Consider the following 27,732-nt stretch of genomic DNA (forward strand, 5'->3'; position numbering starts at 1 on the left):
ACCTAACTCTACCCAACATTGAATTTACCCTGGAGGGTTCAACCATAACTACCAAGCAGCATGCCCACTGTCTTGGGGTCACATTTTACAACGAACTTTCTTCTAATCACTATATCCGATAACTCACTCTCTCTTGTCACCTGCATCTTAACCCCTTCACCCCCAAGGGTGGTTTGCACGTCAATGACCGGGCCGATTTTTACAATTCTGACCACTGTCCCTTTATGAGGTTATAACTCTGGAACGCTTCAACGGATCTTGGCGATTCAGACATTGTTTTCTCGTGACATATTGTACTTCATGATAGTGGTAAAATTTCTTCAATATAACTTGCGTTTATTTGTGAAAAAAATGAATATTTGGCGAAAATTTTGAAAATTTCGCAATTTTCCAACTTTGAATTTTTTAATTTTTATGCCCTTAAATCACAGACATATGTCACGCAAAATACTTAATAAGTAACATTTCCCACATGTCTACTTTACATCAGCACAATTTTGGAACCAAAATTTTTTTTTGTGACGGAGTTATAAGGGTTAAAAGTTGACCAGCAATTTCTCATTTTTACAACACCATTTTTTTTTAGGGACCACATCTCATTTGAAGTCATTTTGAGGGGTCTATATGATAGAAAATACCCAAGTGTGACACCATTCTAAAAACTGCACCCCTCAAGGTACTCAAAACCACTTTCAAAAAGTTTATTAACCCTTCAGGTGTTTCACAGGAATTTTTGGAATGTTTAAATAAAAATAAACATTTAACTTTTTTTCACACACAATTTATTTCAGCTCCAATTTGATTTATTTTACCAAGGGTAACAGGAGAAAATAGACCCCAAAATTTGTTGTACAATTTGTCCTGAGTACGCTGATACCCCATATGTGGGTGTAAACCATTGTTTGGGCGCAGGGCAGAGCTCGGAAGGGAAGGAGCGCTATTTGACTTTTCAATGCAAAATTGACTGGAATTGAGATGGGACGCCATGTTGCGTTTGGAGAGCCCCTGATGTGCCTAAACATTGAAACCCTGTACAAGTGACACCATTTTGGAAAGTAGACCCCTTAAGGAACTTATCTAGATGTGTGTTGAGCACTTTGACCCAACAAGTGCTTCACAGAAGTTTATAATGCAGAGCCGTAAAAATAAAAAATCATATTTTTTTCACAAAAATGATCTTTTCGCCCCCATTTTTTTATTTCCCCAAGGGTAAGAGAAGAAATTAGACCACAAAAGTTGTTGTGCAATTTGTCCTGAGTACGACGATACCCCATATGTGGGGGTAAACCACTGTTTGGGCGCATAGCAGAGCTCGGAAGGGAAGGAGCGCTATTTTACTTTTCAATGCAAAATTGACTGGAATTAAGATGGGATGCCATGTTGCGTTTGGAGAGCCCCTGATGTGCCTAAACATTAAAAACCCCCACAAGTGACACCATTTTGGAAAGTAGACCCCCTAAGGAACTTATCTAGATGTGTTTTGAGAGCTTTGAACCCCCAAGTGTTTCACTACAGTTTATAACGCAGAGCCGTGAAAATAAAAATTCTTTTTTTTTTCACAAAAATTATTTTTAGCCCCCAGTTTTGTATTTTCACAAGGGTATCAGGATAAATTGGACCCCAAAAGTTGTTGTCCAATTTGTCCTGAGTATGCTCATACCCCATATGTGGGGGGGAACCACTGTTTGGGCGCATGACAGAGCTCGGAAGGGAAGGAGCGCCATTTGGAATGCAGACTTAAATGGATTGGTCTGCAGGCGTCACGTTGCATTTGCAGAGCCCCTGATGTACCTAAACAGTACAAACCCCCCACAAGTGACCCCATATTGGAAACTAGACCCCCCAAGGAACTTATCTAGATGTGTTGTGAGAACTTTGAACCCCCAAGTGTTTCACTACAGTTTATAACGCAGAGCCGTGAAAATAAAAATTTTTTTTTTTCACAAAAATGATTTTTAGCCCCCAGTTTTGTATTTTCCCAAGGGTAGCAGGAGAACTTGGACCCCAAAAGATGATGTCCAATTTGTCCTGAGTACGCTGACGCCCCATATGTTGGGGTAAACCCCTGTTTGGGCACACGGGAGAGCTCTGAAGGGAAGGAGCACTGTTTTCCTTTTTCAACGCAGAATTGGCTGGAATTCAGATCGGATGCCATGTCCCGTTTGGAGAGCCCCTGATGTGCCTAAACAGTGGAAACCCCCCAATTATAACTGAAACCCTAATCCAAACACACCCCTTACCCTAATCCCAACAGTAACCCTAACCACTCCTCTAACCCAGACACACCCAACCCTATTCCCAACTGTAAATGTACTCCAAACCCTAACCCTATCTTTAGCCCCAACCCTAACTGTAGCCCCAACCCTAGCCCCAACCCTAGCCCTAACCCTAGCCCTAACCCTAGCCCTAACCCTAGCCCTAACCCTAGCCCTAACCCTAGGCCTAACCCTAGGCCTAACCCTAGGCCTAACCCTAGCCCTAACTCTAGCCCTAACTAGCCCTAACTAGCCCTAACCCTAGCCCTAACCCTAGCCCTAACCCTAGCCCTAACCCTAGCCCTAACCCTAGCCCTAACTCTAGCCCTAACTCTAGCCCTAACTCTAGCCCTAACTCTAGCCCTAACTCTAGCCCTAACTCTAGCCCTAACTCTAGCCCTAACTCTAGCCCTAACTCTAGCCCTAACTCTAGCCCTAACTCTAGCCCTAACTCTAGCCCTAACTCTAGCCCTAACTCTAGCCCTAACTCTAGCCCTAACTCTAGCCCTAACTCTAGCCCTAACCCTAGCCCTAACCCTAGCCCTAACCCTAGCCCTAACCCTAGCCCTAACCCTAACCCTAGCCCTAACCCTAGCCCTAACCCTAGCCCTAACCCTAGCCCTAACTCTAGCCCTAACTCTAGCCCTAACTCTAGCCCTAACTCTAGCCCTAACTCTAGCCCTAACTCTAGCCCTAACTCTAGCCCTAACTCTAGCCCTAACTCTAGCCCTAACTCTAGCCCTAACTCTAGCCCTAACTCTAGCCCTAACTCTAGCCCTAACTCTAGCCCTAACTCTAGCCCTAACTCGAAAATGGAAATAAATACATTTTTTAATTTTTTTATTTTTCCCTAACTAAGGGGGTGATGAAGGGGGGTTTGATTTACTTTTATAGCGGGTTTTTTAGCGGATTTTTATGATTGGCAGCCGTCACACACTGAAAGAAGACGCTTTTCATTGCAAAAAATATTTTTTGCGTTACCACATTTTGAGAGCTGTCATTTTTCCATAGTCCACAGAGTCATGTGAGATCTTGTTTTTTGTGGGACGAGTTGACGTTTTTATTGCTAACATTTTCGGACACGTGACATTTTTTGATCGCTTTTTATTCCGATTTTTGTGAGGCAGAGTGATCAAAAACCAGCTATTCATGAATTTCTTTTGGGGTAGGCGTTTATACCGTTCCGCGTTTGGTAAAATTGATAGAGCAGTTTTATTCGTCGGGTCAGTATGATTACAGCGATACCTCATTTATATCATTTTTTTATGTTTTGGCGCTTTTATACGATAAAAACTATTTTATAGAAAAATAATTATTTTGGTATCGCTTTATTCTCAGGACTATAACTTTTTTTATTTTTTTGCTGATGATGCTGTATGGCGGCTCATTTTTTGCGGGACAAGATGACGTTTTCAGCGGTACCATGGTTATTTGTATCAGTCTTTTTGATCACGTGTTATTCCACTTTTTGTTCGGCGGTATGATAATAAAGCGTTGTTTTTTGCCTCGTTTTTTTTTTTTTTTTTTCTTACGGTGTTTACTGAAGGGGTTAACTAGTGGGGCAGTTTTATAGGTTGGGTCGTTACGGACGCGGCGATACTAAATATGTGTACTTTTATTGTTTTTTTTATTTTATTTAGCAAAAGAAATGTATTTATGGGAATAATATTTATTTATTTTTTCTTTATTTAGGATATTTTTTTTATTTATTTTTTTACACATGTGGGGATTTTTTTTTTTACTTTTTTACTTTGTGCCAGGGGGGGACATCACAGATCATTGATCTGGCAGTGTGCACAGCACTCTGCCAGATCTGCGATCTGCTGTGCAGGGCTGCAGGCTTACCAAGTGTCTGCTCTGAGCAGACACTCGGTAAGCCACCTCCCTCCCTGCAGGACCCGGATGCCGCGGCCATCTTGGATCCGGGACCTGCGGCGAGGAGGGAGGTAGGAGACCCTCGGAGCAACGCGATCACATCGCGTTGCTCCGGGGGTCTCAGGGAAGCCCGCAGGGAGCCCCCTCCCTGTGCGATGCTTCCCTATACCGCCGGTACACCGCGATCATGTTTGATCGCGGTGTGCCGGGGGTTAATGTGCCGGGGGCGGTCCGTGACCGCTCCTGGCACATAGTGCCGGATGTCAGCTGCGATATGCAGTTGACACCCGGCCGCGATCGGCCACGCTCCCCCCGTGAGCGCGGCCGATCGCGTATGACGTACTATCCCGTCGGTGGTCATACGGGCCCACCCCACCTCGACGGGATAGTACGTCAGATGTCAGGAAGGGGTTAAAAAACATTTCCAGAATCCGACCTTTTCTCACCTTTGAAACTGCTAAGACTCTTACTGTCGCTCTTATTCATTCCCGTCTGGACTACTGCAACTCTCTTCTGATCAGTCTTCCTCTTACCAAACTTTCTCCTCTCCAATCCATGTTGAATGCGGCAGCCAGGGTCATATTTCTGTCCAGCCGCTTCACCAATGCCTCTTGTGCCAGTCATTACACTGGCTACCCATTCGCTACAGGGTCCAGTATAAACTCATTTCTGTGACCCACAAAGCTCTCCACAGTTGTGCATCACCTTATATCTCTTGTCTCATCTCTATCGCCGTACACGTACCCTCCGTTCTACAAATGAGCTAAGACTGACATCCCCCATAATCCGAACCTCGCACCTCCGTCTCCAAAACTTCTCTCGTGCTGCGCGAGCTCTCTGGAATGCACTTCCCCTGACGATCAGGCTGATACCTAGCCCCGACCTATTCAAGCACGCTCTAAAAACCCATCTCTTCAAACAAGCCTACCACATCAACTACTCAGTAAACTAACTTTGCTCTGTTCCCTCCTTCCAAATATTATTCTGAATCTGCACCCTACTATTCATCTGTCTCCACAACCTCCATGCACATAACTGCACTTGATACTTGACTATTGCATTTAAACACACCGGCTGATGACCAGATCATGCAGCTTTATATGAAAATCCCTATTTATTATAATTGCCAGACCTGAATTAACAAGCACTTTTCACCTGTTGTGTCCCCCCCATTTCCTTGTATATTGTAAGCTTGCGAGCAGGGACCTCACTCCCAATGTCACTGTTTAAATTGTCTTAAATTGTATTGAATTTATTGTCTGTACATGTCCCCGCTAATTGTAAAGTGCTGCGGAATATGTTGGCGCTATATAAATAAAAATTATTATTATCAGCTTCTCTACATGTCTGACAGCCATTCCATCCCAGTGTAAGTTGAATTCCAGCCAGAGTACACCTCATTCTACTTAATGTGCTTCTGATTGGGTGATCACCTGAACCAAATCTTATTTAACGAAGGAAAGTATAAGGCTATGTGCACATGGTGCGGATTTGCTGCGGATCCGCAGCGGATTTTACCGTGCAGAAACGCTGCAGATCCGCACTGTGATGTACAGTACAATGTTAGTTAATGGGGAAAAAAAAAAGGTGTGCAGATGGTGCTGAAAAATCAGTGTGGAATTGCTGCGCATTTCAAAGAAGTGCATGTCCCTTCTTTTGTGCGGATCTGCAGCGTTTCTGCATCCCTCCATGTTAAAAATCCACTGTGGTAAAATCTGCACAAAATCCGCAGCAAATCCGCATAAAAAACACACAAAATCCGCATAAAAACCGCGGCAAATCCGCGGCTGCGGATTCTGCCAGGAGCTGCGGATTTTGTGCAGAAAGTTCTGCACCTCTTTTCTTACGTGTGCACATAGCCTTAAAAAAAACATGCTGTGGTGTTCACAATCCTCTTGCAATAGGACAAGCTGGCAAATCAAGTGCTAGTAATATCCCAAGGGCAATGGGAATGAAAAAATAACTTTTAACCATGCTAAAGGAGTTGAATAGAAATGCCTTGAGTGAGGAAAAGAAGGGCTCAATTCTGGCTTTTTACTAGCAGAGGGATACAGTGAACGTCATGTTGCCTCCATCCTTAAAATTTCTGAGACGGCAGTCCATTACAACAAGGTCAAGCAGCAGACACTGGGATCAACAAAGCTACAGACTGGCAGAGGGTGAAAACGACTCTCCACTGATCGGGATGACGGTCATCTTATTTGAATGTCACTCAGCAACCGCAGGATGACATCAGGTGACCTACAAAAGAAATGGCAAATGGCAGCTGAGGTGAAGTGCACGGCAAGAGCACTTCGTAACACGCTCCTGGAGGCAGGGCTCAAGTCATGTAAAGCTAGAAAAAAGCCTTTCATTAATGAGAAGCAAAGGAGAGCCAGGCTGAAGTTTGCCAAAGACCATAAGGATTGGACCATAGAGGACTGGATTAAGGTAATCTTCTCTGATTAGTCTAATTTTCATCTTTGCCCAACACATGGTCATCTAATGGTTAGACGGAGACCTGGAGAAGCGTACAAGCCACAGTGTCTTGCACCCACTGTGAGATTTGGTGGAGGATCGGTGAGGATCTGGGGATGCTTCAGCAAGGCTGGAATTGGGCAGGTTAATCTTTGCGAAGGACGCATGAATCAAGCCCGCATACAAGGTTATCCTGGAAAAACAGTTGATTCCTTCTGCTCAGGCTATATTCCCCCAACTCTGAGGACTGTTTTTTTCCAGGAGGACAATGCGCCATGCCACACAGCTAGGTCAATCAATGTGTGGATGAAGGACCACCAATAAAATCCCTGTCATGGCCAGCCCAATCTGCAGACCTGAACCCCATTGAAAACTTCTGGAATGTAATCAAGAGGAAGATGGATAGTCACAAGACATCAAACAAAGAAGAACTACTTAAATTTTTGTACCAGGAGTGGCATAAGGTCACCCAAAAGCAGTTAAGACCGGTGGAAAGCATGCCAAGACGCATGAAAGCTGTGAATAAAAATCATGGTTATTCCACAAAATATTGATTTCTGATCTCTTCCTTAAATATTAGTATTGATGTTTCTAAATAATTATGAACTTGTTTTCTTAGCATTATTTGAGGTCTGCAAGCACTGCATTTTTTTTATTTTGACTAGGTCTCATTTTCTGAAAATAAATACAAAATTTAGTGCTTGGAAATTCGAAGACATGTTGTCAGTAGTTTATAGAATAAAAGAGCAATTTACATTTTACTCAAAAATATACCTATAAAGAGAAATATCAGACTGAAAATGTTGCCGTGGTCTCTTTATTTGTTCCAGAGCTGTATAAGGACTGGTCTCACTGGGAGTGGTCGGTACCTGCTCGGTCAGGAGAAAAAGATGCCCACCCACCCTCCCCTTTTTTTATTCCGGTTTCCTTCTTGTGGTCTATATTTTTCCTGTCATGAAGCTTTATTAGCGTCTGCAAGATTGCTCTTGTCATGATTGAATCAAGGGTTTAATGTTATAAGAGATTGGTTGATATTTTTTAGTTATTTATTAGAAAATTTTTTATTATATGGTATTTATTTATGAATGGAAATAAAGTAACCCTTAATAAAGCTCCATGGCCATTTGCTTCCACAAACGTCTGTCTTATTTATTTAGTATATAGCGTAGGTTGTTGGGTTCTATGTTGCCATGACACGTGACAGATGTCACTGGGGGAGTTTGAGACCAGTGACATCTGAAGACTGGAGTATAAACTTTGCAAATTTAGCTTAGAATGTGTAACTTTTGTGTTTCACGCCTGCTCTGCTACATATTTGATAAGTGGGTGAAATGTAATCAGAGACGCATAACCTAATGAGACAATGCATATCTACAGTAATTTATGCTACTCATTGGCATCAATTATAGCAGTAATGCACTCCAGGTCATGACACGAGTACATTTCTGAATTTGGCACACAGGCATCCCTAAATATGTGCCAAATCCATTAGTAGGAGTACGCCTCTTATTATATTTTGCACACCTTATTCCAGTGGACTTTTGATGAAGGCTTGAGTATAAATCTTGATGGATTTTGACCCCCTTCCAGTGCTGGCTTTACCATTGTTTACTTTTTTGTCCACAGATCTCTAACTAAACAATGTGTGGTGCACCAAAGCGAAGGTTCTTGCTCCTTTATGGGACACAGCAGGGACAATCTAAAGCTATTGCCGAGGAGATAAGCCAACAGGCAGAGCAGCATGAATTTATTGCTGATGTGATCTCTGTGAAAGATATTAGCAAGGTAAGATACTAATATGATCATGCATTTAATCACATAACAAGTACGTATTTTATTATTAGTCTTTCAATATCCCTTAGAGCATACTTATGAGGATAATCTGAGCAAAACGAAGGAATTCCACTTGCCAGTCTCTTATCTATTCCTTTTCTTGCTGCTTCTTTTCTCTTTTGAGCTTCAAGAGGTAGTCACCGGGAATGGTCTTCCAACAATCTTGAAGGAGTTCCCAGAGATGCTTAGCACTTGTTGGCCCTTTTGCCTTCACTCTGCAGTCCAACTCACTCCAAACCATCTCGATTGGGTTCAGGTCTGGTGACTGTGGAGGCCAGGTCATCTGGCGTAGCACCCCATCACTCTCCTTCTTGGTCAAAAAGCCCTTACACAGCCTGGAGGTGTGTTTGGGGTCATTGTCCTGTTGATAAATAAATGATGGTCCAACTAAACGCAAATTGGATGAAATAGCATGCCGCTGCAAGATGCTGTGGTAGCCATGCTGGTTCAGTATGCCTTCAATTTTGAATAAATCCCCAACAGTGTCACCAGCAAAGCACCCCCACACCATCACACCTCCTCCATGCTTCACGGTGGGAACCAGGCATGTAGAGTCCATCCGTTCACCTTTTCTGCGTCGCACAAAGACACGGTGGTTGGAACCAAAGATCTCAAATTTGGACTCTATCAGACCAAAGCACAGATTTCCACTGGTCTAATGTCCATTCCTTGTGTTCTTTAGCCCAAACAAGTCTCTTCTGCTTGTTGCCTGTCCTTAGCAGTGGTTTCTTAGCAGCTATTTTACCATGAAGGCCTGCTGCACAAAGTCTCCTCTTAACAGTTGTTGTAGAGATGTGTCTGCTGCTAGAACTCTGTGTGGCATTGACCTTGTCTCTAATCTGAGCTGCTGTTAACCTGCGATTTCTGAGGCTGGTGACTCGGATAAACTTATCTCAGAAACAGAGGTGACTTCCTGGGGCGGTCCTCATGTGAGCCAGTTTCTTTGTAGCTCTTGATGGTTTTTGCCACTGCACTTGGGGACACTTTCAAAGTTTTCCCAATTTTTCGGACTGACTGACCTTCATTTCTTAAAGTAATGATGGCCACTCGTTTTTCTTTACTTAGATGCTTTTTTCTTGCCATAATACAAATTCTAACAGTCTATGCAGTAGGACTATCAGCTATGTATCCACCAGATTTCTGCACAACACAACTGATGGTCCCAACCCCATTTATAAGGCAAGAAATCCCACTTATTAAACCAGACAGGGCACACCTGTAAATTGAAAACCATTCCCGGTGACTACCTCTTGAAGCTCATCAAGAGAATGCCAAGAGTGTGCAAAGCAGTCATCAAAGCAAAAGGTGGCTACTTTGAAGAACCTAGAATATAAGACATAATTTCAGTTGTTTCACACTTTTTTGTTAAGTATATAATTCCACATGTGTTAATTCATAGTCTTCATGCCTTCAGTGTCAATGCACAATTTGCATAGTCCTGAAAATGCAGAAAAATCTTTAAATGAGAAAGTGTGTCCAAAGTTTTGGTCTGTACTGTGTGTGTGTGTGTGTGTGTGTGTGTGTGTGTGTGTGTGTATATATATATATGTATATATAATGAAACCGCACAGCAGACTTCCAGAAAAAAAAAAAAAAGGTGATGTTTATTGCCCAAATGGTGTGGCGGCGTTTCGGATACAATCCTTTCTCAAGATTGTATCCGAAAGTTGCCGCGCCATTTGGGTAATAAACATCACTTTTTTTTCTGTAAGTCTGCTGTGCTGTTTCCCCTTTTTTTTTTCTACTATTGCAAGGAGCTTTCTGAGATTGCTGGCTGGGGATGCGTGCACTTTAAGGTATTATGTTTGGTGGTGTTCCAATTTTTTAACATTATATATATATATATATATATATATATATATATATATATATATATATATATATATATATATATATATATATATATATATATATATATATATATATATATATATAATTTATTACATACACACAATGGTCAGATATGTAAATACGGGTGAAGAACATCTGATGTAAGCAGATGGATCTTGTCAATTACTGAGTTGATGTTCGACCATATATCTGCTGGACTATAGGGGGCATGGGCTGCCAGCTGGTTCCTAGTTCCTTCACAGCACGTTACTCGACATGGAAACAACTTACGATGTGAACTGCAAGCATAACAGAGAGAGACCATATGGCTTTACGCTGGCCTTTATTCCATTTGGGTCATCCCCTCCTACCCTCTGGGCTGAACCTAAATACCCCCCTTGCCTCTAGCAGCTAAAGACTCCAGAACCTAAGATGGGTCATAATTCCTTAACCCCTTTCTGACATCCGACGTACTATCCCATCCATGTGACCTGGGCCCCTATGACCATGGACGATAGAGTACATCATGCCCTTTAATGCGCTTAAGTCGCTGTGATCGCATTAAAATTCCGACACCATCTTACCTGAAGGAAGATGGTGTCGGCATCCCAGGGCCTGGCTCTGCCCACCCGGCCTCCCGATCGCTGAGATTGGCTGTTCAATTCTAAACAGCCAATCACAGCCTTTCTCATTGTTTCAGCCAATCAGATTGTCTGAAACCGTGAGGTCCCAGGATAGGATCAAGTACCGATGTACCTGATACTAGGCCGGTGCCTAGCAACAGCGGCATCACCAGGGCCACCTCTGAATGGTGGGATCGATGTGATCATCAATCCCACCAATGACAGGTCACAGCAGCAGTATGACCACTCTGTGACCTGTCTGTCACCTGTGTGTGACCTGCCTGACTTCTCTGCATGAATCCTCACTCTAGCTGAGGATTCCGACAGAGCGGTCACACAGCCAGAGCTGCTCCTCCTCCTGTGCTGGGCCTTATGGTGCCACAGAAGCCTGTGACACCACAATTCCTGCTGAAGAAAGAAGAGAGACTACAACCGTGTTGATCCCTGTCTGATCTCTCTTCACCCACCCCAATCCCCCTTCCCACCCCCCTTTGCGCCGCCTCCGTGCACACATTTAGCAGCCACCGAGCGTTGATTGGTGACACAGTTCACCGATCAACACTCGTGCTGGCTTTTTTTTTTTTCCTCAGCCCCCTTTGCGCCAACTCAGTACGCACATCCCGCAGCCCCCAAACTTTGGTAAGTGACGCAGTTCACTTATCAGAGCTCTTGCCTGCCGGTTTCCATTTTTTATCACCCCTCTTTACGCCACCTTACTACAACTGTAAGTGCTGATCCCTGCCCGATCTCTCTTCATCCACCCCAATCCCCCCTTACCCCTCTTTTTTACCCCCCTCCAACTCGTTTGCGCCATCTGTGCTCACATTTAGCAGCTGGCGATAATTGATTGGTGACGCAGTTCACCAATCAACACTCATGCTCTCATTTTTTTCTCAGCCCCTTTTGTGCCAACTCCGTATGCACATCCCACAGCTGCTAAACTTTGATAAGTGATGCAGTTCACTTATCAGAGCTCGTGCCTCGCGGTTTCCATTTTTTTTTCACCTCCCCTTGCTCCTCCCCCGTGCGCACATCCAGCAGCTGCCGATCTTTGATAAGTAAAACAGTTCACTTATCAGAGCACGTGCCTGCTGTTTTACACTTTTCTTTTCACAGGCATTTTTTTCTCCCCATTTCCTTGTTTCTTTTAGCTTTTTTTTTTTCAGACAAGTTTGCACCAATCACTATCCACCCCCCCCCACACACACATACAGTTATAAATAAAGTACACACAAAGCACCATATTCACACAAGAAATGTCCCGCCGTCACGTTCGTCCCAACAGCGCTATGCAGTGGAGGAGGCATATTCTTTCCTTGCCTCCAACGCTGATAGTGAGGGAGAGGATCCTACATTTCTTTACTTTTCGGATTTTTCATCCTCTTCCTCTTCCTCCTCCCCATCTTCCTCCCTGGGTCCTGCGGAACCGCCACGCAGACATCACAAGACAGAAGATGAGGCAGCGCCCGCTCCTGAAGGTGAACAGCACACCCCTCTTTGGATCCCGTATGGACCTTACCCCCCGAAAATTACAAGCCATTTTGTGGCAGAATCGGGAATCAAGATTAACACCACCGACCTTAGAGAAATAGACTTTTTCTGAGGATTTTATTAACCTCATGGTGGGCCAAACAAATGTATATGCTCGGCAGTTTTTGGTGCAAAACTCCGGTTCGTCATTTACTAACTGGTCTCCTGTAGACACAGCTGAAATGATGTAGTTTTGGGGCCTGTTCCTTCATATGGGGATCCTGAAGAAGCCAGAACTTCTGCAGTATTGGAGCGTTGATATTTTATACAACACTCCAGTGTTCCAAATGGCCATGGCCCGAATGTGTTTTGAGGCCATCCACAAATTCCTGCATTATACCGATAATGCACAGAGTCCCGCATGAGACGACCCCAACTTTGACTGTCTGTACGAAGTTTGGCCGGTCATCGAACACTTCAACTAAAAGTTTGCTGAAGTGTACGTGCCCCAAAGGAACATCTGCATGGATGAGTCCTTGGTTCATTTTAAGGGAAGGCTCAGATTCCGTCAGTACCTACCCAGCAAGAGGGCCAGGTATGGAATCAAACTCTATAAGCTGTGTGAGAGTACCTCAGGGTACACCTACAGCTTTAGAGTATACGAAGGAAAGGGCAGCAGGATTGAACCCCTGAGTGTCCCCCTGTCCTGGGAGTGAGTGGGAAAATTGTGTGGGATTTGGTGCACCCACTGCTGGATAAAGGTTATCACCTCTACACCGATAACTTTTATTCCAGCATCCCACTCTTCAGATCCCTGTCTGTGTGAGGTACCGCAAAAATCAGAGCGGCCTCCTGAAAATGCTAATTGGGCAGATGATCAGAAAGTTTGACAGCAGAGCCCAATGTAGGGACCACCTGCTGGTGGTCAAGGACATGAGGGAGCAGTGCCCTCAGCACTGTACGAGGTACCTCTATACAGGTCAGCAAAGTGGACTGTGTACTGTGGTACAAAAAAAACATAGGGGGCGTTGATCTCTCCTATCAACTCCTCCAACCGTACAGTGCTTTGAGAAAGTTGTGGTACAGAAAGCTGTCCGTGCACATTGTACAAATGGCAATGCTCAACGCTTTCCTGGCACTCAGGAAGGAGCGGGCCCGAGCACTTCTGGAACTGAAAGTGCTCGTATTGTACCAGGTCAGCATTTCCCGAGGGTGGTCCCGCCAACTGAAAGAAAAGGTAAGCTGCAAAAAAGGTGCCGAGTGTGTTACAAAAAGGGAATACGCAAGGACACCATTGAAGTGTATGAAAGATTGCTTCAAATTTTACCACACTTCCATGCACTACTAATTTACTTAGATTTACAGGAAACAATAGGTTAGTTCCAAAAAGGGGGCACATCTAGATAAGTTCCTTGGGGGTTTACTTTCCAAAATGATGTCACTTGTTTTTTTGTTTTTTTACTGTTTAGGGGCTCTGCAAATGGAACATAACGCCCTCAGACCATTCCATGAAAAGTCAGCATGCCAAAACGTCACTACTTACCTTTCGAGCCCCGACTTGTGTCCAAACAGTTTTTTCCCACATATGCGGTATCTGCATACTCTGTGCAAATTGGACAACAACTTTTGCGGTCCAATTTCTCCTGTTACCCTCGGGAAAATTAAAAAAATTGGGGACTAAAAGATAATTTGTGTGTGCAAAAAATAGGATTTTTTATTTTTACACCCGGGCATTATAAACTTTAGTGAAACACTTGGGGTTAAAAGCTCTCACCACACATCTAGATAAGTTCCTTAGGGGGTCTAGTTTCCAAAATTGGGTCACTTGTGGGGGATTTCTACTATTTAGGCAGATCAGGGGCTCTGCAAACGGAACATGACGCCCGTCAAAGTCTGCATTTCAAAACGTCACTACTTCCCTTCCAAGCCCTGCCGTGCACTCAAACAATGGTTCCCCCCACATATGGGGTATCAGCGTACTTCAATCAAACTGGACAACAACTTTTGAGGTCCAATTTCCCCTGTTACCCTTGGGAAAATAAAACATTGGGGACTAATAAAATCTTTGTTGTGGGAATATTTTTTTTTTTTTTTTACTTTCTACGCCAGGGCATTATAAACTTTGGTTCAAAGTGCTCACCACACATCAAGAGAAGTTCCTTATGGGGTCTAGTTTCCAAAATGGGGTCACTTGTGCGGGCAATTCCACCGTTTAGGCACATTAGGGGCTTGCCAAACGCGACATGGAGTCCGATCTCAATTCCAGCCAATTTTGGTTTGAAAAAGTCAAACGGCGCTCCTTCCCTTCCGAAGCCCTGCCGTGCACCCAAACAGTGGTTTTCCCTCACATGTGGGGTATCTGCGTACTCAGAAATTGCACAACAACATTATCTGTTCATTTTCTCCTTTTACCCTTGTTAAAATAAAAAAAATTGTTGCTAAAAATAATTTTTGTGACTTAAAAGTTAAATGTTCATTTTTTTTTTCTTCCATGTTGCTTTTGCTCCTGTTATACACCTAAATGGTTAATATACTTCTTAAATGTGGTTTTGGTCAGCTTGAGGGGTGTAGTTTTTAGGGTACTTTCACACTAGCGTTTTTTGCAATACGTCGCAATGCGTCGTTTTGGCGAAAAAACGCATCCTGCAAAAGTGCTTGCAGGATGCGTTTTTTCACCATTGACTAACATTAGCGATGCATTTGCGATGCATTGCCACCTGTCGCAACCGTCATGCGACAGTTGCGCCGTGTTGTGGCGGACCGTCGGCTGCAAAAAACGTTCCATGTAACGTTTTTTGCCGCCGACGGACCTCCATTTCCGACCGCGCATGCGCAGCCGGAACTCCACCCCCACCTCCCCGCACCTCCCCGCACCTCACAATGGGGCAGCGGATGCGTGGAAAAACATCATCCGCTGCTCCCGTTGTGCGGCGCATTCACTGCTAGCGTCGGTATGTCGGCCCGACGCTCTGCGATGGGCCGAGTACGACGCTAGTGTGAAAGAAGCCTTAGAATGGTGTCACTTTTGGGTATTTTCTGCCATATAGACCCCTCAAAGTGACTTCAAATATGAGGTGGGCCCTAAATAAAAATGTTTTTTGTAAATTTTGTTGTAAATATGAGAAATCGCTGGTTAACTTTTAACCCTTATAACGTCCTAAAAAAAAAAATTTGCTTCCAAAATTGTGCTGATGTAAAGTAGACATGTGGGAAATGTTATTTAGCTATTTTGTGTGACATATTTCTCGGTTCTTAAGGGCATAAAAATTCAAAGTTTGAAAATTGCGAAATTTTCCAAATTTTCGCAAAATTTCAGTTTTTTACACAAATAAACATAAGTTATATTGAAGAAATGTTACCACTAACGTGAAGTACAATACAGTATGTCACAAGAAAACAGTCTCAGAATCGCCAAGATACGTTGAAGCGTTTCGGAGTTATTACTTCATAAAGGGACAGTGGTCAGAATTGTAAAAATTTGCCCCCATGTCATTGACGTGCAAACCACCCTCGGGGGTAAAGGGGTTAATGGATGGTCCTAGGGAGGCGGTTTTGGTGTCATCAGATACATCAGGGCCCCTGTTACGCATTGAGACCAAACACAGCTTTGCTACCTGGTTCCTACTAGCAATTCTGCGTATATCTCCACCCTGTGATGCTAAAACGGACCGAGACCCTGTAAGGCGTTTGGTCGTCATGATTGTGGGCGAGTGTGGATCCACATCAGTGACTGCATGGGCTACATCCTTTCACTTCCCCTGCCTTCCTGGGCCCCTGTGGATAGTGGATGTCTGTGTAAAACTCTACCAAGCTGACCTTGCATGTCTCCAGGGAGTGCAGAACGTCAAGTTGGTGAAAGTGGGGAGACTGCATTATGTGATCCTTTTGACGTAATAGTGACATCAGTTGGGGTGGCGACGTGCGTGTTCATCACACCAAAGCTTTAAGTACACCTTATATACCATCCAGAAATTAGCTAATAAAGGGTGCTCGCACATGAAATGATTGGTCTTCCTGGAATACCAGATTTGTAGATTGGACATCCACATATTCTAAGAAATATCATTGGCTGACAACTTAAAAGAAAATATACGAAAAAGGGAAGAAAAGAAGTGCGTACATACATCTCTGGCAAAAATTAATAGACCACTGCACAGTTTTATAAAAATCAGCTTCTCTACCCGTCTGACAGCCATTCCAGTGTCAGTTGAATTCCAGCCAGAGTACACCTCATTGTACTTAAAGGGAACCTGTCACCCCGGTTTTTGAAGATGAGCTAAAAATAGCGTTAAATAGGGGCAGAGCTGGGCGTTACATTAGTGTCTTTTGTGTGCCTTTATTACCCACCTATGCTGCCGAAATACCTTTGTAAAGTCGCCGTTTTGTGCTGTCACTCACGCTGGTCTGGTCCTATGGGCGTGGTGACAGCGCTGTTTCTCCCCCAGATCAGGCTCATCATTCCGTTGGTGGCGTAGTGGTGTGCGCATGTCCAACAGAGAATATCCACTGCCCAGGTGATGAAAAAGAGCGCGATCTGCGCTATTCAGCCGTTTACCGGTGGGCGCAGCAATCTTCCTGTGGCCGCGCGTGCGCAGATGGAGCGCTCTGCTGCCCGGGGCTTCAGGAAAATGGCCACCGCGATCTCCATCTGCGCACGCGCGGCATCCCGCGGCCATTTTCCTGAAGCCCCGGGCAGCAGAGCGCTCCATCTGCGCACGCGCGGCCACAGGAAGATGGCCGCGCCCACCGGTAAACGGCTGAATAGCGCAGATCGCGCTCTTTTTGATCACCTGGGCAGTTGATATTCTCTGTTGGACATGCGCACACCACTACGCCACCAACGGAATGATGAGCCTGATCTGGAGGAGAAACAGCGCTGTCTGTTATGAACTGGTGGTTTAGGAGCAACATGGGACGTGCTCTGGAGGAGGTGGTACCTGTACTGACCGCAGTTCCTGAGCTTATCACAACACTAGAAGTAGCCGTGGGATGTTCCTGTCACTCCCTAGACACCTCGTCACAGCCGGAGAACTAACTACCCCTAAAGATAGAAACAGGAAAGCTATCTTGCCTCAGAGAAAATCCCCAAAGGATAGGACAGCCCCCCACAAATATTGACTGTGAGTGAAGAGGGAAATGACATACGCAGAATGAAACCAGGATGTACCAAAGGAGGCCAGTCTAGCTAGATAAAAAGAACAGGAAGGAATACTGTGCGGTCAGTATTAAAAACTAGAAAAATCCACCACAGAGTTTACAAAAATCTCCACACCTGACTAAAGGTTTGGAGGGTAAATCTGCTTCCCAGAGCTTCCAGCTTAACTGAATACACTCACCGGCCACTTTATTAGGTACACCATGCTAGTAACGGGTTGGACCCCCTTTTGCCTTCAGAACTGCCTCAATTCTTCGTGGCATAGATTCAACAAGGTGCTGGAAGCATTCCTCAGAGATTTTGGTCCATATTGACATGATGGCATCACACAGTTGCCGCAGATTTGTCGGCTGCACATCCCAAAGATGCTCCATACAAGGCAGGATGGATCCATGCTTTCATGTTGTTTATGCCAAATTCTGACCCTACCATCCGAATGTCGCAGCAGAAATCGAGACTCATCAGACCAAGCAACGTTTTTCCAAGCCTCTACTGTCCAATTTCGATGAGCTTGTACAAATTGTAGCCTCAGTTTCCTGTTCTTAGCTGAAAGGAGTGGTACCCGGTGTGGTCTTCTGCTGCTGTAGCCCATCTGCCTCAAAGTTCGACGCACTGTGCGTTCAGAGATGCTCTTAGGCCTACCTTGGTTGTAACGGGTGGCGATTTGAGTCACTGTTGCCTTTCTATCAGCTCGAACCAGTCTGCCCATTCTCCTCTGACCTCTGGCATCAACAAGGCATTTCCGCCCACAGAACTGCCGCTCACTGGATTTTTTTTCTTTTTCGGACCATTTTCTGTAAACCCTAGAGATGGTTGTGCGTGAAAATCCCAGTAGATCAGCAGTTTCTGAAATACTCAGACCAGCCCTTCTGGCACCAACAACCATGCCACGTTCAAAGACACTCAAATCACCTTTCTTCCCCATACTGATGCTCGGTTTGAACTGCAGGAGATTGTCTTGACCATGTCTACATGCCTAAATGCACTGAGTTGCCGCCATGTGATTGGCTGATTAGAAATTAAGTGTTAACAAGAAGTTGGACAGGTGTACCTAATAAAGTGGCCAGTGAGTGTAAATCAATAATGACAAGCTGGACTAAAAAAAACATAGAAAGTGCAGAAAGATTAAGTCCACAACAAGTGGACTGCAAAAGAACAAGCAAGGACTTATCTTTGCTGAACTGGTCAGAATATCAGGGAAATCCAAGCAGAGATGTGAATCCAACCAGGAACCATTGACAACTGGCACAGGCTGAAGGATGGAACCAGGCTAAATAGCCGAGCCAGAAAGACAATCAGTGGAAACAGCTGCTGGCTACTAAATCCAAGGAGCAGCAGTACCACTTAAAACCACCGGAGGGAGCCCAAGAGCAGAACTCACAAAAGTGTCACTTACAACCACCGGAGGAAGCCCAAAGAGTGGAATTCACAAGAGTACCCCCCCTTGAGGAGGGGTCACCGAACCCTCATCAGAGCCCCCAGGCCGATCAGGACGAGCCAAGTGAAAAGCACGAACCAAATCGGCGGCATGGACATTGGAGGCAACAACCCAAGAATTATCCTCCTGGCCATAACCCTTCCACTTGACAAGATACTGAAGCCTCCGCCTCGAAAAACGAGAATCCAAAATTTTCTCCACCACATATTCCAACTCCCCATCAACCAACACCGGGGCAGGAGGATTAACAGAGGGAACAACGGGCACCACATATCTCCGCAACAAAGATCTATGGAAAACATTATGGATGGCAAAAGAGGCTGGAAGGGCCAAACGAAAAGATACCGGATTGATAATCTCAGAAATCCTATAAGGACCAATAAACCGAGGCATGAAATTAGGGGAAGAAACCTTCATAGGGACATGACGAGAAGATAACCAGACTAAATCCCCTGTCGTGAATTTGCTTTTTGCTCCCTCTAGTGGTTACTAGTTTTTTGACTCTGGTTTTTCTGTCATTCCTTTTATCCGCACCTGGGTCGTTAGTTAGGGGTGTTGCTATATAAGCTCCCTGGACCTTCAGTTCAATGCCTGGCAACGTAGTTATCAGAGCTAGTCTGCTGTGCTCTTGTCTACTGATCCTGGTTCCAGTTATATCAGCTAAGTCTGCCTTTTGCTTTTTGCTATTTGTTTTTGTTTTGTATTTTTGTCCAGCTTGTTCCAAATCTATATCCTGACCTTTGCTGGAAGCTCTAGGGGGCTGGTGTTCTCCCCCCGGACCGTTAGACGGTTCGGGGGTTCTTGAATTTCCAGTGTGGATTTTGATAGGGTTTTTGTTGACCATATAAGTTACCTTTCTTTATTCTGCTATCAGTAAGCGGGCCTCTCTGTGCTAAACCTGGTTCATTTCTGTGTTTGTCATTTCCTCTTACCTCACCGTTATTATTTGTGGGGGGCTTCTATCCAGCTTTGGGGTCCCCTTCTCTGGAGGCAAGAAAGGTCTTTGTTTTCCTTTACTAGGGGTAGCTAGATTCTCCGGCTGGCGCGTGTCATCTAGAATCAACGTAGGAATGATCCCCGGCTACTTCTAGTGTTGGCGTTAGGAGTAGATATATGGTCAACCCAGTTACCACTGCCCTATGAGCTGGATTTTTGTATTCTGCAGACTTCCACGTTCCTCTGAGACCCTCGCCATTGGGGTCATAACAGTTTGCCAGGCCAGTGTCAGGCAGCTGCTACACAGGTTACCATGTGCATGACTCCTGAACACCGCGAGGTGATACGTTTCCTGGTTTTACATAAAATGCATGATTTGGTTGTTTTAGGGCTGCCATGGTTACAGACCCATAATCCAGTCCTGGACTGGCAGGCTATGTCAGTCTCAAGTTGGGGCTGTCGTGGTATTCATGGGGATTCCCTGCCTGTGTCTATTGCTTCTTCTACGCCTTCGGAAGTTCCTGAGTATTTGTCTGATTATCAGGATGTCTTCAGTGAGTCTGAGTCCAGTGCACTGCCTCCTCATAGGGACTGTGACTGTGCTATAGATTTGATCCCAGGCAGTAAATTTCCTAAGGGAAGACTGTTTAATCTGTCGGTACCTGAACATACCGCTATGCGTTCATATATCAAGGAGTCTCTGGAGAAAGGACATATTCGTCCGTCTTCTTCCCCTCTTGGTGCGGGATTCTTTTTTGTGGCAAAAAAGGACGGATCTTTGAGGCCTTGTATTGATTATCGGCTTTTAAATAAGATCACTGTCAAATTTCAGTATCCTTTACCGCTGTTGTCTGACTTGTTTGCCCGGATTAAAGGTGCCAAGTGGTTCACCAAGATAGACCTTCGTGGTGCGTACAACCTTGTGCGCATTAAGCAAGGTGATGAATGGAAAACCGCATTCAATACGCCCGAAGGTCATTTTGAGTACTTGGTGATGCCTTTTGGGCTCTCCAATGCGCCTTCAGTTTTTCAGTCCTTTATGCATGACATTTTCCGGAAGTATCTGGATAAATTTTTGATTGTTTATCTGGATGATATTTTGGTTTTTTCTGAGAATTGGGATTCGCATGTGGAGCAGGTCAGGTTGGTCTTTAAAATTTTGCGTTAAAATTCTTTGTCAAGGGCTCAAAATGTCTCTTTGGTGTACAGAAGGTTCCCTTTTTGGGGTTCATTTTTTCCCCTTCTGCTGTGGAGATGGACCCAGTCAAGGTCCGAGCTATTCTTGATTGGACTCAGCCCTCGTCAGTTAAGAGTCTTCAGAAGTTCTTGGGTTTCGCTAACTTCTACCGTCGTTTTATCGCTAATTTTTCTAGCATTGTGAAACCTTTGACGGATATGACCAAGAAGGGCTCCGATGTAGCTAACTGGGCTCCTGCTGCCGTGGAGGCTTTCCAGGAGTTGAAACGCCGGTTTACTTCGGCGCCTGTTTTGTGCCAGCCCGATGTCGCACTTCCCTTTCAGGTTGAGGTGGATGCTTCAGAGATTGGAGCAGGGGCCGTTTTGTCGCAGAGAGGTCCTGGTTGCTCTGTTATGAAACCTTGTGCCTTTTTCTCTAGGAAGTTTTCGCCTGCCGAGCGAAATTATGATGTGGGCAATCGGGAGTTGTTGGCCATGAAATGGGCATTTGAGGAGTGGCGTCATTGGCTCGAGGGTGCTAAGCATCGTGTGGTGGTCTTGACTGATCACAAAAATCTGATGTATCTCGAGTCTGCTAAACGCCTTAATCCGAGACAGGCCCGCTGGTCATTGTTTTTCTCCCGCTTTGATTTTGTTGTCTCGTATTTACCAGGTTCAAAGAATGTGAAGGCCGATGCTCTTTCTAGGAGCTTTGTGCCTGATGCTCCTGAAGTCGCTGATCCTGTTGGTATTCTTAAAGATGGAGTTATCTTGTCAGCTATTTCTCCGGATCTGCGACGTGTGTTGCAGAGATTTCAGGCTGATAGGCCTGAGTCTTGTCCACCTGACAGACTGTTTGTCCCGGATAAGTGGACCAGCAGAGTCATTTCCGAGGTTCATTCCTCGGTGTTGGCAGGTCACCCGGGAATTTTTGGCACCAGAGATCTGGTGGCCAGGTCCTTTTGGTGGCCTTCCTTGTCAAGGGATGTGCGGTCATTTGTGCAGTCCTGTGGGACTTGTGCTCGAGCTAAGCCTTGCTGTTCTCGTGCCAGCGGTTTGCTCTTGCCCTTGCCTGTCCCGAAGAGACCTTGGACACATATCTCCATGGATTTCATTTCTGATCTTCCGCTATCTCAGGGCATGTCCGTTATCTGGGTGATATGTGATCGCTTCTCCAAGATGGTCCATTTGGTTCCTTTGCCTAAGCTGCCTTCCTCTTCCGATCTGGTTCCTGTGTTTTTCCAGAACGTGGTTCGTTTGCACGGCATCCCTGAGAATATTGTGTCAGACAGAGGATCCCAGTTCGTTTCCAGGTTCTGGCGATCCTTTTGTAGTAGGATGGGCATTGATTTGTCGTTTTCGTCTGCTTTCCATCCTCAGACTAATGGACAGACGGAGCGAACCAATCAGACTTTGGAGGCTTATTTGAGGTGTTTTGTCTCTGCTGATCAGGACGATTGGGTGACATTCTTGCCGTTGGCTGAGTTTGCCCTTAATAATCGGGCTAGTTCCGCCACCTTGGTTTCGCCTTTTTTCTGCAACTCTGGTTTCCATCCTCGCTTTTCTTCGGGTCATGTGGAGCCTTCTGACTGTCCTGGGGTGGATTCTGTGGTGGATAGGTTGCAGCGGATCTGGAATCATGTGGTGGACAACTTGAAGTTGTCACAGGAGAGGGCTCAGCGCTTTGCCAACCGCCGCCGCGGTGTGGGTCCCCGACTACGCGTTGGGGATTTGGTATGGCTTTCTTCCCGCTTTGTTCCTATGAAGGTCTCCTCTCCCAAATTTAAACCTCGTTTTATTGGGCCTTACAAGATATTGGAAATCCTTAATCCTGTATCTTTTCGTCTGGATCTTCCTGTGTCGTTTGCTATTCACAATGTATTTCATAGGTCCTTGTTGCGGCGGTACATTGTGCCTGTAGTTCCTTCTGCTGAGCCTCCTGCTCCGGTGTTGGTTGAGGGCGAGTTGGAGTACGTGGTGGAGAAGATCTTGGATTCTCGCCTCTCCAGGCGGAGGCTTCAGTACCTGGTCAAGTGGAAGGGCTATGGTCAGGAGGATAATTCCTGGGTGGTCGCCTCTGATGTTCATGCGGCCGATTTAGTTCGTGCCTTTCATGCCGCTCATCCTGATCGCCCTGGTGGTCGTGGTGAGGGTTCGGTGACCCCTCACTAAGGGGGGGGGTACTGTTGTGAATTTGCTTTTTGCTCCCTCTAGTGGTTACTAGTTTTTTGACTCTGGTTTTTCTGTCATTCCTTTTATCCGCACCTGGGTCGTTAGTTAGGGGTGTTGCTATATAAGCTCCCTGGACCTTCAGTTCAATGCCTGGCAACGTAGTTATCAGAGCTAGTCTGCTGTGCTCTTGTCTACTGATCCTGGTTCCAGTTATATCAGCTAAGTCTGCCTTTTGCTTTTTGCTATTTGTTTTTGTTTTGTATTTTTGCCCAGCTTGTTCCAAATCTATATCCTGACCTTTGCTGGAAGCTCTAGGGGGCTGGTGTTCTCCCCCCGGACCGTTAGACGGTTCGGGGGTTCTTGAATTTCCAGTGTGGATTTTGATAGGGTTTTTGTTGACCATATAAGTTACCTTTCTTTATTCTGCTATCAGTAAGCGGGCCTCTCTGTGCTAAACCTGGTTCATTTCTGTGTTTGTCATTTCCTCTTACCTCACCGTTATTATTTGTGGGGGGCTTCTATCCAGCTTTGGGGTCCCCTTCTCTGGAGGCAAGAAAGGTCTTTGTTTTCCTTTACTAGGGGTAGCTAGATTCTCCGGCTGGCGCGTGTCATCTAGAATCAACGTAGGAATGATCCCCGGCTACTTCTAGTGTTGGCGTTAGGAGTAGATATATGGTCAACCCAGTTACCACTGCCCTATGAGCTGGATTTTTGTATTCTGCAGACTTCCACGTTCCTCTGAGACCCTCGCCATTGGGGTCATAACAATCCCCCACCCGAAGCCGGGGACCAACACACCGATGGCGGTTATCAAAACGTTGAGCCTTTTCCTGAGACAACGTCAAATTGTCTACCACATGAGTCCAAATCTGCTGTAACCTGTCCATTACAGAATCTACACCTGGGCAATCAGAAGGCTCAACTTGCCCCGAAGAAAAACGAGGATGAAAACCAAAATTACAAAAAAAAGGCGAAACCAAAGTAGCAGAACTAGCCCGATTATTAAGGGCAAACTCGGCCAACGGCAAGAAAGCCACCCAATCATCCTGGTCAGCAGACACAAAGCATCTCAAATAGGTTTCTAAGGTCTGATTAGTTCGTTCAGTTTGGCCATTTGTCTGAGGATGAAACGCCGAAGAAAAAGACAAATCAATGCCCATCCTAGCACAAAAGGCCCGCCAAAACCTAGAAACAAACTGGGAACCTCTGTCAGACACAATATTCTCCGGAATGCCATGCAAACGAACCACATGCTGAAAAAACAATGGAACCAAATCAGAGGAGGAAGGCAATTTAGGCAAAGGTACCAAATGGACCATTTTAGAGAACCGGTCACAAACCACCCAGATAACAGACATCTTCTGGGAAACGGGAAGATCCGAAATAAAATCCATGGAAATATGCGTCCAGGGCCTCTCAGGGACCGGCAAAGGCAAAAGCAACCCATTAGCGCGGGAACAGCAAGGCTTGGCCCGGGCACAAGTCCCACAGGACTGCACAAAAGAACTCACATCCTGCGACAAGGAAGGCCACCAAAAGGACCTAGCAACCAAATCTCTGATACCAAAAATCCCAGGATGACCAGCCAACACCGAACAATGAACCTCAGAAATTACCTTACTAGTCCATCTATCAGGAACAAACGGCTTCCCCACAGGACAGCGGTCAGGTTTATCAGCCTGAAATTCCTGAAGCACCCGCCGTAAATCAGGGGAGATGGCAGAAAGAATCACCCCTTCCTTAAGAATGCCAACCGGCTCAAGGACTCCAGGAGAATCAGGCAAAAAACTCCTGGAGAGGGCATCAGCCTTAACATTCTTAGATCCCAGGAGATACGAGACCACAAAATCAAAACAGGAGAAAAACCGGGACCATCGAGCCTGTCTAGGGTTCAGCCGCTTGGCCGACTCGAGGTAAATCAGATTCTTATGATCGGTCAAGACCACAACGCGGTGCTTGGCTCCCTCAAGCCAATGTCGCCACTCCTCAAATGCCCACTTCATGGCCAACAACTCCCGATTGCCGACATCATAATTGCGCTCCGCAGGCGAAAACTTTCTGGAAAAAAAAGCACACGGTTTCATTAAAGAACCATCAGAACTCCTCTGAGACAAAACGGCCCCTGCCCCAATCTCAGAAGCGTCAACCTCAACCTGAAAAGGAAGAGAAACATCCGGCTGACGCAACACAGGGGCAGAAGTAAATCGGCGTTTAAGCTCCTGAAAGGCCTCAACAGCCGCAGAGGACCAATTCGTCACATCAGCGCCTTTCTTCGTCAAATCGGTCAGGGGCTTAACCACACTGGAAAAGTTGGCAATGAAACGGCGATAAAAATTAGCAAAGCCCAAAAATTTCTGAAGACTCTTCACAGATGTGGGTTGAATCCAATCATGAATGGCTTGGACCTTAACAGGATCCATTTCTATAGACGAGGGAGAAAAAATAAAACCCAAAAAAGAGACCTTCTGAACTCCAAATAGGCACTTAGACCCCTTCACAAATAAAGCATTATCACGAAGGATCTGGAATACCATCCTGACCTGCTCCACATGAGACTCCCAATCATCGGAAAAAATCAAAATATCATCCAAATACACAATCATGAATTTATCAAGATAATTGCGGAAAATATCATGCATGAAGGACTGAAATACAGAAGGAGCATTAGAGAGCCCGAAAGGCATCACAAGGTATTCAAAATGGCCTTCGGGCGTATTAAATGCAGTTTTCCATTCGTCACCCTGTTTAATACGAACAAGATTATATGCCCCTCGAAGGTCAATCTTAGTAAACCAACTAGCTCCCTTGATCCGAGCAAACAAATCAGAAAGCAAAGGTAAAGGGTATTGGAATTTGACCGTGATCTTATTAAGAAGGCGATAATCAATACAGGGTCTCAAGGAGCCATCCTTCTTGGCAACAAAAAAGAATCCCGCTCCCAATGGTGACTAAGACGGACGAATATGCCCCTTCTCCAAAGACTCCTTAACATAACTCCGCATGGCGGCATGCTCTGGCACTGACAGATTGAAAAGTCGGCCCTTAGGGAACTTACAGCCAGGAATCAAGTTAATAGCACAATCACAGTCCCTATGTGGAGGAAGGGAACTGGACTTGGGCTCATCAAATACATCCTGGAAATCCGACAAAAACTCAGGAACTTCAGAAGAGGGGGAAGAGGAAATTGACATCAAAGGAACGTCACTATGTACCCCTTGACAACCCCAACTAGTCACAGACATAGATTTCCAATCCAGCACCGGATTGTGTCCCTGTAACCATGGGAAACCCAGTACAACAACATCATGCAAATTATGCAGCACCAGAAAACTGCAATCTTCCTGATGTGCTGGAGCCATGTACATGGTCAGCTGAGTCCAATACTGAGGTTTATCCTTGGCCAACGGTGTAGCATCAATACCCCTCAAAGGAATAGGGCTCTGCAAAGGCTGCAAGGAAAAACCACAGTGCCTGGCGAATTCCAAGTCCATCAAGTTCAGGGCAGCGCCTGAATCCACAAATGCCATGACAGAAAAGGACGATAATGAGCAAATCAAGGTCACAGATAAGAGAAATTTAGGCTGTACAGTACTGATGGTAACAGACCTAGCGACCCTCTTAGTACACTTAGGGCAATCAGAAATAACATGAGCAGAATCAGCACAGTAAAAACACAGCCTATTCTGACGTCTGAATCCCTGCCGTTCTGCTCTAGTCAAAATCCTATCACATTGCATAGGCTCAGGACTCTGCTCAGAGGATACTGCCATATGGTGCACAACTTTGCGCTCGCGCAGGCGCCGATCAATCTGAATGGCTAGAGACATAGATTCGCTCAAACCAGTAGGCGTGGGGAACCCCACCATAACATCTTTAAGGGCTTCAGAAAGACCCTTTCTGAAAATTGCTGCCAGAGCCTCCTCATTCCATTTAATGAGCACAGACCATTTTCTAAATTTCTGGCAGTATACTTCTGCCGCTTCCTGACCCTGACACGGCCAACAAGGTCTTTTCTGCATGATCCACAGAATTAGGTTCCTCATACAATAATCCGAGCACTTGAAAAAATGCGTCTACATTAAGCAATGCCGGATCCCCTGATTCAAGGGAGAGTGCCCAGTCCTGAGTGTCACCACGCAGCAGAGAGATGACAATTTTAACCTGCTGAATGGAATCACCAGAGGAACGGGGTTTTAAGGCAAAAAACAATTTGCAGTTATTTTTAAAGTTCAATAACTTGGATCTATCCCCAAAAAACAAATCAGGGGTTGGAATTCTAGGCTCTAAAGCCGGAGTCTGGACAACATAATCTTGGATACTCTGTACTCTTGCAGCAAGTTGATCCACACGAGAAAACAAACCCTGAACATCCATGCCAGCGCCAAAATCCTGAACCACCCAGAGATTAAGAGGAAAAAAAAGACAAAACACTGCAGAAAAAAAATGGCTCAAAACTTCCTTTTCCTTCTTTTGAGATGCATTTAATTCATTTTTGGCCAGTTGTACTGTTAT

General features: G+C 45.2%; 1 protein-coding gene across 6 annotated transcripts in view; it reads left to right on the plus strand.

Moving 5' to 3' along the window:
- MTRR (5-methyltetrahydrofolate-homocysteine methyltransferase reductase) overlaps positions 1-27,732 on the plus strand; it is a 1,305,783-nt gene that overhangs the window by 92,821 nt on the left and 1,185,230 nt on the right. For 5 of the 6 annotated variants that reach the window (XM_077269440.1, XM_077269443.1, XM_077269446.1 and 2 more), the window contains exon 2: positions 8,214-8,372. In XM_077269440.1, coding sequence (XP_077125555.1) covers positions 8,229-8,372 — 144 coding nt within the window. In that variant the 5' untranslated portion in view covers positions 8,214-8,228. Of the gene's footprint in view, positions 1-8,177; positions 8,373-27,732 lie in introns of all 6 variants that reach the window. The other variant, XM_077269442.1, reaches the window with a different exon arrangement.

The sequence above is a fragment of the Ranitomeya variabilis genome, chromosome 6, assembly GCF_051348905.1.
Source record: "Ranitomeya variabilis isolate aRanVar5 chromosome 6, aRanVar5.hap1, whole genome shotgun sequence".
NCBI classification, from domain to species: domain Eukaryota; kingdom Metazoa; phylum Chordata; class Amphibia; order Anura; family Dendrobatidae; genus Ranitomeya; species Ranitomeya variabilis.